At 43.0% G+C, this 14050-nt stretch overlaps 1 protein-coding gene across 1 annotated transcript in view; it reads left to right on the top strand.

Annotated features, from left to right (window-relative positions):
- LOC145356030 (breakpoint cluster region protein) overlaps nucleotides 1–14050 on the top strand; it is a 406846-nt gene that overhangs the window by 270964 nt on the left and 121832 nt on the right. The window contains exon 10 of the mRNA XM_080208612.1: nucleotides 2613–2781. Within this exon, the coding sequence (XP_080064738.1) occupies nucleotides 2613–2781 (169 nt within the window). The remainder of the gene's footprint in view (nucleotides 1–2612; nucleotides 2782–14050) is intronic.

Here is a 14050-nt window from a genome sequence, read left to right as displayed (position 1 = left end):
TACTGAGGGCTCTTTATTTATTTTGGGGAGTATTTATTTATTTGGGCCACGGTTTTGAATTATCTAACTTTAATATTCAAATATATTAACATAATATGCTTTTGTACTATTGTGCAACATTGTTCCATGGTGCTTTTACATCTTTAGACCAAACAGTCCAAACTTTAAATATTTTGTGATTTGTTTGATGTAATCCAGTCACACAAAGTTCGATTTGAGATGAACTGGTTGGCAGAAAACAATGCCTGCAGAGGGGAAGAAAAGGAAATGCTCAATCAAATCAGAGCACACTACCTACCAGAATATGAGCAGAAGCAATTTGTGCAGTGCAGTATAAGGACTCTGAATGCTATCTATCATCTGCCATTGTATTTGAAATAGAGGAAATGTGGTATAACACAACTGGAGGTGCAGGCAAACCACAAGTGTCAAGTTTAAATGAATTATAAACCACACTGCAACCATAAGAGAAGGAAGCAGCTTTGACAATCCTCTTACTGAGGTTAATGCGAGCCACAAGCGTTGATTCATTTATTGAGCAGTGTAGTTGTAAACCCTTTTGAAGGGCTTTCAGATTCATCCCTCAAGTTGCAATACAGAAACGTAAACCTGGCCATAAGATTAACCATAGAATCTGCAATAGGACAGTAGCAGCATCAGCTGTAGCATGGCCATGCATGTGCTGTGCAGCTGCAGCTGAGAACCAACACCTCTGATTTAAATATAATATCACACTTTTAATTAGTATAGCTGAATAGTAAGGTGGAGAATTAGCTAAGAAGGAGTTGTTTTAAAATCTGCTTCACTGTACCAGGATTCTCTGGAATCCAACACAGCTCAAGAAGCTCAGTAACATTCAATACAAAGCAGTCCACTTGATTGTTACCTCATCCACTACCATCACACAGTGGCAGTAGTGTGTATCCCACATAAGGCACAAAACCTTACTGGAAAACACCTACCAAATTCACAGCCTCTACCGCCTAGAATATCAAAGTAAGTAATCTCACCACGCCAGATTAAAGTCCAGCAGGTTTATTTGATAGCACAAGCTTTCAGAACGCTATTCCTTTCTCAGGTGAGTGCAGGATTTGTTTCACAAACAGGGCATATATAGACACAAACTCAATTACAAGATAATGGTTGGAATGTGAGTCTTAACAGGTAATCAAATCTTTACAGGTGCAGACAATGTGAGTGGAGGGGGGGTTAAGCACAGGTTAAAGAGATGTGTATTGTCTCCAGACAGGACAGTTAGTGAGATTTTGCAAGCCCAGGCAAGTCGTGGGGGTTACAGTTAGTGTGACATGAACCCAAGATCTCGATTGAGGCCGTCCTCATGTGTGCTGAACTTGGCTATCAGTGAAACTACTTACTGTGCCTACCCCAGTCCAATGCCAGCAACTCCATAAGAACATAAGAAATAGGAGGAGAGATTGAATAAACTGGGATTGTTCCCCATGGAAAAATGGAAGCTGAGGGGTGACCTGAAGAAGCTTATAACATTATGAGGGATATAGAGTGAACAGTTGGAAGCTTTTTCCCAGGGCAGACATGATATTTACAACAGGGCACAAGTTCAAGGTAAGGGGGGAAAGGTTCAGTGGAGATGTGCAGGGGAAGTTTTTTTACACAGAGGATGCTGGAGGCCTGGAATGCACTGCCAAGTGAGATGGTTGAGGCAAATACGTTAGCGACATTTAAGACTTATCTAGGTAGACATATGAACAGACAGGGAATAGAGAGATACAAGCGGTTCGTCTGGATAGGACACCATGATTGGCACAGGCTTGGAGGGCCAACAGGCCTGTTCCTGTGCTGTATTGTTCTTTATTCTTTGTTCTGGTGCTCGGGTCAAGGATGTCTCAGAGCAGCTGCAGGACATTTTGAAGAGAGAGATTGAATAACTCCATAGTGCCATCCCCTACCATTTTAATTTAAAACTTCCCCAACTATTCTAGCAGATACCAACCAACCAACACCCCCCCCCCCGCCCCCACCGGGGCCATCAGTCCCGGTCCCATCCAGGTATAATCCGTTCTGTTTGTACTGGCTCCACCTTTCCCAGAAATGGTTCAAATGTGCCAGGAATCTGAAACCCTCCCCCATGCATCATCTCTTCAACCACATATTCATCTGATATATCCTCCTATTTCTCCTCTGTGGTACTAGGATAAGCATCTTCCCAATAGCTTCGTCTGAGAGCTTGAGGTCCTGGGAAGGAAATCTAGCATCTCAAGTACTGCCAATGCATGACACTTGATCAATGCATGAAATTATGAGAATAAGTTTGTAGAACAAACTTCAAGATCTGATTCCAGCAAAACAAGTGTAAAAGGTAGGCAAGACAAGGATTGAAAAAGTGCATGAATACTTCCAAGAGTTACAGTGAAGAATTTTGAACATTTGTTTCTTGATCTGAAGATAATACTGAGTACCTCTGCACTGTTAAGTCAGCAAATGAGTGCCGGCAATTTCACAGTAACAGTAGGCAGTTATCCATCCAGATATGAGAGGTAGCCAGGTAACCGATCTGTGAATTCTTATGCTATCTTCAGTGTTTCCCTCATTAGTGATCTTGGAGTTACACTAATGCTATTTTTCTCTCTTAGCAAGAACCAGCAGTACGACTGTAAGTGGTACATTCCTCTAGCTGATCTGAGTTTCCAAAATTTGGATGAGTCAGACACCACACCAACCATTCCACTGGTACCAGATGAAGAATTGGACGCCATGAAGATAAAGATCTCTCAGATCAAGAATGAAATTCAGAGAGAAAAGGTAATGTGAAAACAAAAAGAAAGTTTCAAGCGTATTTGTCTTCTCTCTCTCCAACTTTCTTTCTCATTTTCTGACCCCAATATTTGCAGTGTGGAAGCAGAAGCACTTTACTGTGACAATGAGAAATTCGGAAATACCAGGAAAACTAAAATTCCGTTGCATTTAACAGCGGGACCTCATTAGTATTTTATTTATTGTATTTTCCCCTCAGCTGGAGGCTAGCCAACTGCCAGGTCAAAAACTAGGGTGGAGGGGCCTTGGTGGAAGGGGGTGTTTTGTGGGGGGGGGGGAATGTGGAAAATATGGCAGTGAGGAATGTTAGGCTGGTGGGGGGAGGGAGAGGGAGATGAGTACTTGTTGATCTTGGGGAGGGAGCAGTGACAGCAGGAGGTTTGCTTGACAAGCCAGGCACTTCTGTTTCTTCTGGTTTACAGCCAGTGCTGGAAAAACACTTAACTTGCTAGACCTGGCAGGTTTCACCACCTCAGCTGCCAGGTTTCTGGAGCCCTGGAATTCCTGGCCCATAACCATTAAATTTTAATGGCTGACAAAATCTGGGAAATAGAACCTCATTTATACGTTATAATCACTGTGCTTTCTCACTAGAGCAAGTTACTTGTCTAGTGTAAGGGCAGCACGGTAGCACACTGGTTAGCACTGCTGCTTCACAGCTCCAGGGACCTGGGTTCGATTCCTGGCTCGGGTCACTGTCTGTGTGGAGTTTACGCATTCTCCTCGTGTCTGCGTGGGTTTCCTCCAGGTGCTCCGGTTTCCTCCCACAGTCCAAAGATGTGCGGGTTAGGTTGATTGGCCATGCTAAAATTGTCCCTTAGTGTCCTGGGATGTTTTGGTTAGAGGGATTAGTAGGTTAATGTGCAGGGATGTGGGGTAGGGCCTGGGTGGGGTTGTGGTCGGTGCAGACTCCATGGGCCAAAGGGCCTCTTTCTGCACTGTAGGGTTCTATGATACTCAGACAGCCACCGAATCTGCCACAGTTTTAAAATAAGGGGTTGCTTATATAAGACAAGAGCTGAGAATTTTTTTTGTCTCTGGGTCATGACTCTCTGGAATTCTCTTACTCAAAAGGCAGTGGAAGCAGAATTTTTGAATCATTTAAGGCAGAGCTACATAAATTCTTCATTAACAAGGAGGTGAAAGATTATTGGATAAGCACGAATGTGATGTTGAGGTTATAATAAAATCAGTCATGGTCTTGTTGAATTGAATGGTAGAGCGGGTTCAGGGGAAATCAGGCTTTGATCAACTTCACCCTCTTCCTTGTGATAGGAACTTTCTGTCACACGCACTCGCACCAGATGATGAGGAAAATCGGGCAGATAATGCAGGAGAACCCCTGAGTGCATCTTGCTCTCCAGTCAGTATTCATTAATGGTTCCTTTGGCAAGTACAGCAAGATGCAAAGCTACAGCACTGCAGATGATTCAGCTATGCAGTGTGAAGGAAGGAGAATGATTAAGAAAGTAATAGTCTCACACATTTGTTATGTTTTCTTACTGCCTGCGACCAATATGTTTTGTATGTAAGGGATATGTGTATTCTTACCTTTAGAGTGATTGTTCCAATTTAATTAATTCTAACAGCCAGTTTTTGTGAATTTAAAAATAAGGAAGGTTAACGACGTCACCTATTCAAGTCACCCACATTATCACTCACACAAAGAGTAGATTCCGATACGGAGGTTAAAAATACAATTACTATCAATGATTGTCTTAGCCTCTTTCATTGCAGGCCTATAGTTTCTTAGATGAGTTGATGCTTTAGTTGAAGTGAAGGTCTTGAAAAACAGGTTTCTCATTCAACTGTGAAGCCTCTCATGGTCAGCTGTCCAAGAAGTTGCTTATCAGATGAACCTGAAATTGGAACAGGTTGGAAAATGTCCTTCTCTTTGTTTGGAATCTCTCACTTTCCAGGTATTGCTATTTTGGAACATTATAGGTTAATAGTTGTGGCAACAAGATAGTAATCTACTAGTGGTATCATTTGTCATGCTACGTGTGGAACTGAGCCACGACAGATCAGCCATGATCTTATTGAATGGCAGGGCAGCCTCGAAGGGCTAGATGGCCTACTCCTGCTCCTATTTCTTATGTTCTTACAAACTTGGTTACAAGAGAGAATAGTATATACACAAGGGAGGTGTACTCTCTTCTGTTGACCTGGTGCTAGAAAATAGAATCAAAATAAGTGAATAGTTTATTTTTGTTTTCGCACAGTAAGAAGTCTCACTACACCAGATTAAAGTCCAACAGATTTATTTGGTAGCACAAGCTTTCAGAGCGCTGCTCCTTCATAAAGTGAGTGGGAGTTGGGTTCACAAACAGGCCATATATAGACACAAGCTCAATTACAAGATAATGGTTGGAATGCAAGTCTTAACAGGTGATCAAGTCTTTACTGATACAGATAATGCAAGTGGAAAGAGGGTTAAGTACAGGTTAAAGAAGTGTGAATTGTCCCAAACCAGGACAGTTAGTGAGAATTTGCAAGCCCCGACAAGATCCTGGTTAAGGCTGTCCTCAAGTGCGGAACTTGGCTATCAGTTTCTGCTCGGTGATTCTGTGTTGTCGTGTGTCTTGAAGGCCGCCTTGGAGAACACTTACCCGAAGATCAGAGACTGAATGTCCTTGACTGCTGAAGTGTTCCCCAACAGGAAGGGCAGACTCCTGCCTGGTGATTGTTGAGCGGTGTCCATTCATCTGTTGTCGTAGCATCTGTATGGTCTCATCAATGTACCATGCCTTGGGACAGCCTTTCCTGCAGCGTATCAGGTAGACAATGTTGGCCAAATCGCAAGAGTATGTACCACTCACGTGGTGGATGGTGTTCTCACATGAGATGATGGCATCTATGTCGGTGATCTGGTATGTCTATGATCTGGTATGCCTTGCAAAGGTTGCTGTGGCAGGGTTGTGTGGTGTTGTGGTCACTGTTCTCCTGAAGGCTGGGTAGTTTGCTGTGTACAATGGTCTGTTTGAGGTTGTGCAGTTGTTTGAAGACAAGTTCGTCTTCACTGGTGATATATTGAAGGCTCCGGAGAGGATGTTGTAGCTTCTCCATTCTGGGAAAGCACTGGACGACAAACAGGGAAAACTGGCATTTTTCACCAGAGCAGATACAATGGGCTGAATTGCCTGTTTCTGCACTGTAGCCTTTCTATGGTTACTTAATAGTTTGCCATGTGTGTAGAGGAAATTTAGTAGTTTTGAAGAAACCAACCTGCCACTTGTATGGCGGCAACCCTTCCCAGGTTGATTAGGCCACAAGATAAAGCAGGAAAACATGGTAGCAACAGTGGCAATCGAACAATGGTTTGATGCCATCGCCAGAACATTCACTGGGAAAAATTGGAGGAAGATTTCTTCAAAGGAACAATCAGAAGACTTAGCTTTGACAAAGCATCATCTGGACTCGAAATGTCAGCTCTTTTCTCTCCTTACAGATGCTGCCAAACCTGTTCAGATTTTACATCATTTTTTTCTCTTTTTCTTTTGGAATCAGAAGACTTATCTTGGTGATTGAGAATTGATAGTAATGTCAGCACCAGTCAAGCAATCGCTGCCCCTTCCATGGCCAGTCAGAAACCTCGAACGTCAACAAAGAGACCAGCACTGGGAATTGTGGAAAAAAATTAAGTTTGTATGCCAAAGAGCAAAAGCACAAGGTTAGTTCATTCCTTTTGGCAGTCCCTGACAATGTCTTCCTGAGCTACAGTAGAAGAGAGCTCTGAGATTCAAAACTGCTTTAAACACATTCTATTCCACACACAATCTCAATTGATTGAGCGCACCCCAAAAGCCTGGGAATCTGTCGAATTGCTTCTTACAAATCTATATAATCTAGCCAAGTGCTTTGAAAGATGAACTTACTTGCAGCCGCATTGTTACCCTTAGAAAAGCTGTCAGATTTTTTACAGACCTAACACTCAACCAAGCAATCTAGTATGTTAGGTAGGCTGAACCTAGGGAGCAAAATCAGGTGGTAATACCAAAGCTTTGGAAAGTTGGTTATATGGTTAAGCCCAAGGATGTTAGCCAAAACCACTCAAATGCCAGCCAAAATGGGCAAAAGAACAGGAAACCCTAAAGCAGCCATCTTGAGGTGCCCACTCTGTGACACTAAAAAGCAGCATGGCAGCGGTCAAGAAATGTTTTCAATGATGTCAAACAGGTCACTTCAAGCAGTTCTGGGAATTTAACAAGTTCCTTAAAGGAAGAAAGCAACAGAAAGTGTATGAAATGCAGACAATTCAAGAAACCAGGAACAAGGAAAGAAATGAAGTTTCAGTTTTCCTATGAGAAATAAAGAGTCATGAACAAGACGTTCGTCAGTCATTTGGAAGTTAAAGGCTTTATTCAAACTTGACCCAAGCTAGTATTGGCTGATCATTTGGAATGACTAAAGCAGTAGACGTCAAGCGTTCATTTACAGTGATGGTATGGATCGTCAAATAAATGATCAGATAACCACCGTCCTTCACCACAAGGGGTGACAGATTGCAAAGACTCTCTATATCTTGCACAATCAAAACGTATTTTTACTGAATAAGTATATAGCTGGACATTCTGAAAACAGTAGATGAAGACCTACAGCCGACAACAAAGAACAGGACAGTACAAATGTGAGGTAATGCATTTTGGAAGGTCTAATACAGATAGGAAATATACAGTAAATGGCAGAACCCTTAAGAGTATTGACAGGCAGAAAGATCTGGGTGTACACATACACAGGTCACTGAAAGCGGCAATACCAGTGGAGAAGGTAGTAAGAAGGCATATGGCATGCTTGCCTTCATTGGCCAGAGCATTGAGTTTAAAAATTGGCAAGACATGTTGCAGCTTTATAGAACTTTAGTTAGACCACACTTGGAATATAGCATTCACTTCTGGTCACCACACTACCAGAAAGATGTGGAGGCTTTGAAGAGGGTACAGAAAAGATTTGCCTGGTATGGAGGGCATTAGCTATGAGAAAAGGTTGGAGAAATTGGGTATGGTCTCATTGGAACGATGGAGATTGAGGGGGCAACCTGACAGAAGTCTACAAGATTATGAGGAGCATGGACAGAGTGGTTAGTCAGAAGCTTTCTCCCAGGGTGAAAGAGTCAATTACTATGGGGCATAGGTTTAAAGGCGCGAGGGACAAGATTTAAAGGAAATGTACGAGACAGATGTTTTACACAGAGTAGTGGGTGTCTGGGACTCATTGCTGGAAGTGGATATGGTAGTGACTTCTAAGGGGCGTCTTGGCAAATACATGAATAGGATGGGAATAGAGGGATATGGTTCCTGAAGGGTAGGGGGTTTTAGTTAAGATCTGTTTGCGAAAAGATCTCCCACTCACCTGATGAAGGAGCAGCAAGTGCTCCAAAAGCTAGTGGCATTTGCTACCAAATAAACCTGTTGAACTTTAACCTGGTGTTGTAAGACTTCTTACCAGGAGTATTCTGCCAGGGAGCTGGTTTATTTTTCACTTTTTTTTTGTGCATGCACAGTTTGTGGCTCCGATTTGAGCTGCAGATGAGTTAAGCCCCATCCACTGTCCCTTGTGACCAGAAACAGACTAGTCCAAAATTCAAATTTTAAATCCAAGCTTGAACTCTCACCCACATTTCTTCACAATGAACCAGATGCTGGCAGAATAACTTGAGTTTCAAGGGTATCTTAGATACCCTTCCATCTCCAAGCCAATGTGAATCACATGGGCTACATAGAAATCTGAATCGCCGTCCTTGAGACCCAGCTGTCTTTACCTTGTAAGCGAATGAACAGTTTAAAGCAAACATCCTTATAAACCTCAAATCTGTGGCAGTCTATCTTCAGATAAATGATATAGAAATTGTAGTTAAGGACAAGGAGTTTGAAATATTGGATGGAATAAGAAAAATTGAAGGAGGAAATATTAAGGGGGTTAGCATTCTTGAAAGTGGATAAATCACCAATCCCAGGAGAAATATATCTCAGGCTGCTAATAGACGCAAGCAAAATAATGAACGCGCGAACCATTGCTTTTCAATCCTCTCGGCTCAAGGCGTGGAGAAAGACAACTGGGAACTGCTCCTATTGAAACAATATTTAAAAAGGGAGGAAGGGAAAGGGAATTAAAGGCCTTAACCTCAGTGGTGAGCAAATTATTGGAAAAGGAATGAAATTCAGTAGAAATCACCATCCAGTAAGGCATAAGGTTTGTCAGCATGGATTCCATTGAATGCACCCCTCACTGGCAGGAAACCCATGGTGGGGTACGCTTTTGGTGAGTCCAGCAGGTCCCTCGGGTGTAAACAGCTGGAATATTCCAGCCAGGATGTGTTTGGAATCTGTGTAGAGTTTAGAAGGCCTTTGACAAGGTCCCACATGACCAAGTAGTCAGAAGATTAAAAGCTCAAAAGGGTAATTTTGTGACTGGAAGGTTGTGAGGATTTGCAAACATCAGTTTTGGATCCTTTCCTTTTATGGCATAAATCAGTGATTAAGTGTCGGGGGCATGATTAAGAAATTTGCAGATGATACAAAAATAGTTTGGATTGTTAATGAAGTAAAAACTGTAAACAGCAGAAAGAAATCAATGGATTAGTGAGGTGAGCAGAAAAGTGCCAACTGAAATTCAATTTGGACAATTGTGAGGTAACGTATTTGGAGAAGGCTGAGAAGGTAAGTGAGCACATAATGAATAGTAGAAAACTGAGGAATGTACTTCCACAGATTCCTGAAAGTAACAGGAAGGCAAGTATGGTGATAAGGTATACCTTACCCAAAAGCTTGGATGTCATTTTTGCTTTCATGTATACTCAATGTTCTCAATTACAATTTGAGATCAATACTCTTAATTAAATGAATCAACTTCGATACCACATACGCTCAAAGCTATCTCCCTGTGCTGAAAGCTGTCATTGCACGCTCAGCAACTTGCACTGAAAAATACAAGGAACTTTATTACTTCAATAATAGAACATAGAACACTACAGCACAAACAGGCCCTTCGGCCCACAAGTTGCGCCGATCACTTCTATACCTCCTAAGCCATAGACCTATCTATAACCCCCAATCCCATTAGATCCCGTATACTCATCCAGAAGTCTTTTAAAAGACCCCAGCGAGTTCGCCTCCACCACCACCAACGGCAGCCGATTCCATTCACTCACCACCCTCTGAGTGAAAAACTTACCCGTAACATCACCTCTGTACTTGCTTCCCTGCACCTTAAATCTGTGTCCTCTCGTAGTGACCATTTCAGCCCTGGGAAATAGCCTCTGAGAATCCACCCTATCTATTCCTCTCAACATCTTATAAACCATCTTATAATGTCCAAACTAATTCAGGTTTTATGTTAGTCCATAGAAATTATTCCGCTATACACTAAAGCTTGAACGCACCATTATCAGTTGTTAATTCATTTTAGTCTCAGCACCTATACTTCCTCCCATCATCCTGACTCAGCTCCAATCTCATGGTCTAAATGCTTCCCCTCTCTTTCCCTTTCCAGACTCAAAGAATAAAGAACAAAAACAGCCCGGGGAATACATTTCTATGGACTAACATAAAACCTGAATTATCCCATTGTATTGCCAGACACTGCTCCTCACTGCCCGCCAATCCAGCCATCTTAGTGTCATCTTAGTGTCAGGCCCTTTGGCCCAACGAGACCGCGCTACCATTTTAACATTACGAGTCCCCCCTCCACCCATGATTATGGCATTCCACGTTGAGGGAAAACTAATTTAGCGACAATTTATTACTACCATTCAGCCTAATAGCACATCTTTGGGGTGTGGGAGGAAACTGGAGCTCCCGGAGAAAACCCACGCAAGCATGGGGAGAATGTGCCAACTCCCACAGACACTGGCCCAAATCCACGTGTCTGCACAGCGAACAGTGATAGTCACTGAGCTGTTGTGTTGCCCAACATCTGGTCCAGTTTAAGCGCACACTAATGACATGAAATACTAGGCTATTCTCGAACATCCAAGAGCAGCCCTTGTACGACCCACTGCGTGTGTGCCCCTTGTTAGACAACAAGGCGGATCGACTTAAAACCTGTGAATTAAAAGAGAAAAACATTAGTATCATTCCACGTCCTTATACATTACCAGGGACGTCCCAAGGCTCCTGAACCTTATTTAGAACAATCTGCTATATCCCTCCATCTCCAACCCGCTCGTGCCTGTCTAAGTAACTCTTAAACAACTCCAGCGTACCTGCCTCCACCACCTTGCTTGGCAGAGCATTCCATACCCCCACTACCCTCTGTGTGAAAAACCTCCCTCTAACATCAGTGTTATACCTCACCCCCTCACCCTAAGCCTGTGGCCCCTCATACTGTGCGTTTCTAACATAGGAAAAAGCTTACCACCATTTACTCTATTTATACCCTTCATAATCTTATATACCTCTATCAGATACTCCCTCAGTCACCGTCTTTCAAGGGAAAACAGGCCCAATTTGCTCAATCTTTCCTCATAACCCAGTCCTTCCATACCAGGCAACATCCTGGTAAACCTCCTCTGCACTCTCTCCAGGGTCTCCATGTCTTTCCGGTAGTAAGGCGACCAGAACTGGACGCAGTACTCCAAATGCGGCCTAACCAACATTCTATACAACTGCAACATTAGACTCTAGCTCTTGTACTCTATACTCCTTCCTATAAAGGCTAACATACCATAAGCTTTCTTCACAACCTTCTCCACTTGTACTGTCACCTTCAAAGACTTGTGCAGTTGCACCCCCAGGTCCCGCTGCGTTTCTATACTCTTTATAGGTCTACCCTTTATCATATAACTCGCCCCTACATTATTCCAGCCAAAATGCATCACCTCACATTTATCAGGATTAAACTCCATTTGCCATATATCTGCCCAATATACCAGCCTATCTATATCCCATTGTATTGCCAGACACTGCTCCTCACTGCCCGCCAATCCAGCCATCTTAGTGTCATCTGCAAATTTGCTGATCACACCACTTACTCCCTCTTCCAAGTCATTTACATATATTACAAAAAGAAGAGGTCCCAGTACTGAGCCCTGCGGCACAACACTAGTGACAGACCTCCAGCTAGAAAAGGACCCTTCCACTACTACTCTCTCTCTCTTACCAAGCCAGTTCTCAACCCAAAAGGCTAGCCTCCCAGAGAATCCTAGGGTAAATCCCATCCAGGATTTTGTTTCAAGAATTGCTAACACCTCCTCCTTATGTACTTCAATCCCGTCTAGTCTAAAAGCCTGTATCTCAGTATTCTCCTTGATTACATTGACCTTTTCCTGCGTGAATACTGACGAAAACTATCCATTTAGTGCCACTCCAATCTTTTCTGGCTCCACGCACAACTTCCCACTACTGTCTCTGACTGGCCCTAACCTTGCCCTAACCAGTCTTTTATTCTTGACATACCTATAGAAAGCTTTAGGGTTCTCCTTGATCCTACCCACCAAAGTCTTTTCATGTCCTCTTCTTAACTCTGTCTTTAGCTCTTTCCTGGCTAATTTATAACTATCCAGTGCCCTAACTGAGCCTTCATGTCTCATCTTTACATAAGCCCCCTTCTTCCGCTTCACCAGAGATTCAACTTCCTTAGTACACCACGGTTCCCTCGCTCGACCACTTCCTCCCTGCCTGACAGGAACATATTTATCAAGGACTCGCAGTAGCTGCTCCTTGAACAAGCTCCACATTTCAGTTGTTCCCAGCCCCTGCAGTTTCCCTCCAACTTATGTATCCTAAATGTCGCCTAATAGCCTCATAATTACCTTTCCCCCAGCTATAACTTCTGCCCTTTGGTATATACCTATCCATTTCCATCCCTAAGGTAAATGTAACCGAATTGTGGTCACTATCACCAAAGTGCTCACCTACCTCCAAGTCTAACACCTGGTCTAGTTCATTACCCAGTACCAAATCCAATGTAGCTTCACCTCTTGTTGGCCTATCTACATAATTTCATCTTTCATTCTACTAATATCATTGATACGAATGTGTAGTATGACCTCTAACTCATCACCCTCTTCTTTTAGGATGCCCTGCAGCCATTCAGTGACACCCTTGACCCTGGAACCAGGGAGGCAGCACACCATCCTGAAGTTGCGTCTTCTGCAGCAGAAACGCCTGTCTGCTCTCCTAACTAATCCCCTATCCTACTGTTGTTCTTCTTTTCATTGCCCTGGTACAGACAAGCCAGTTGTGGTGCCAGAAGCTTGTCTCTGATTGCACTCCTCTGAGGTACCAGCACCCTCATCAGCTTCCAAAATTGAATGATGAATGAGCCCAACCTCAGAGCACTCAGGCACTATCTGCCTGTTCTTTCTGAACCTCCTGGTGATCACCCATTTCCTTCTTTCCTGTGGTTCCTTGAGCTGCAATATGATCACCTCTCTAAATGTCATTTCCATGTAACTCTCAGCCTCACAGATGCACCACAGTGTCTCCAGCCGTTGCTCAAGCTCCGAAATCCGGAGCTCCAGCTTCTGCAGCTGGGAGCACTTCCTACATATGTGGTCATCTAGGACTCCCCACATGTGACAAGCCACACATTCTGCTAGGCTGTCCTTTCCTGATATGTCTAAAATTAATGCCTTTGACTATAACTAATCTAAATACAGATAATAAATATACTGCTTTATCCTTATAAATAAAATGTTTCTTTTAGCTTCAGCTATTTAAACACAGTCCCCTACTATCAGTTATTCACCAACCAATCAGCTTACCATTTCCCTGCGATGTCACCCTTGGATTATCTTCAAACACAGCATACTACCTGAATAGTGGCTGCCGCTGTCAAGTTCAGTGCTCTCTGCTCCCGAAGGTGTGTGAAGGCCTTGAACCCCGCACTGTATTGCTGTCCTGGTAAAGCGTGTCTCTTGCAGGTCAGGTGCTCTCTGCAGCGAGTTTATGTGCAGTCAAAACTGTTTTGCAGAAGTTCTTACAGCATGTCTAATTTTTACTCCTTTCAATTTAATTTGATTTATTATTGTCACATGTGTTAACATATAGTGAAAAGTATTGTTTCTTGCGTGCAATACAGTTAAAGAATACGGTTTATAGAGAAGGAAAGGAGAGAATGCAGAATGTAGTATTACAGTCATAGCTGGGTGTAGAGAAAAATCAACTTAATGCAAAGTAAGTCCATTCAAAAGTCTGACAGCAGAAGGGAAGAAGCCATTCTTGAGTCGGTTGGTACGTGACCTCAGACTTTGTATATTTTTCCTAACGGAAAAAGGTGGAAGAGAGAATGTCTGGGGTGCGTGGGGTCCTTAATAATG

This window comes from Carcharhinus amblyrhynchos, chromosome 20 (genome assembly GCF_965287045.1).
Source record: "Carcharhinus amblyrhynchos chromosome 20, sCarAmb.v2.hapA, whole genome shotgun sequence".
Classification (NCBI taxonomy): domain Eukaryota; kingdom Metazoa; phylum Chordata; class Chondrichthyes; order Carcharhiniformes; family Carcharhinidae; genus Carcharhinus; species Carcharhinus amblyrhynchos.
Note: the sequence above shows the minus strand (reverse complement) of the source record. Positions and strands in the feature narration are given on the sequence as shown.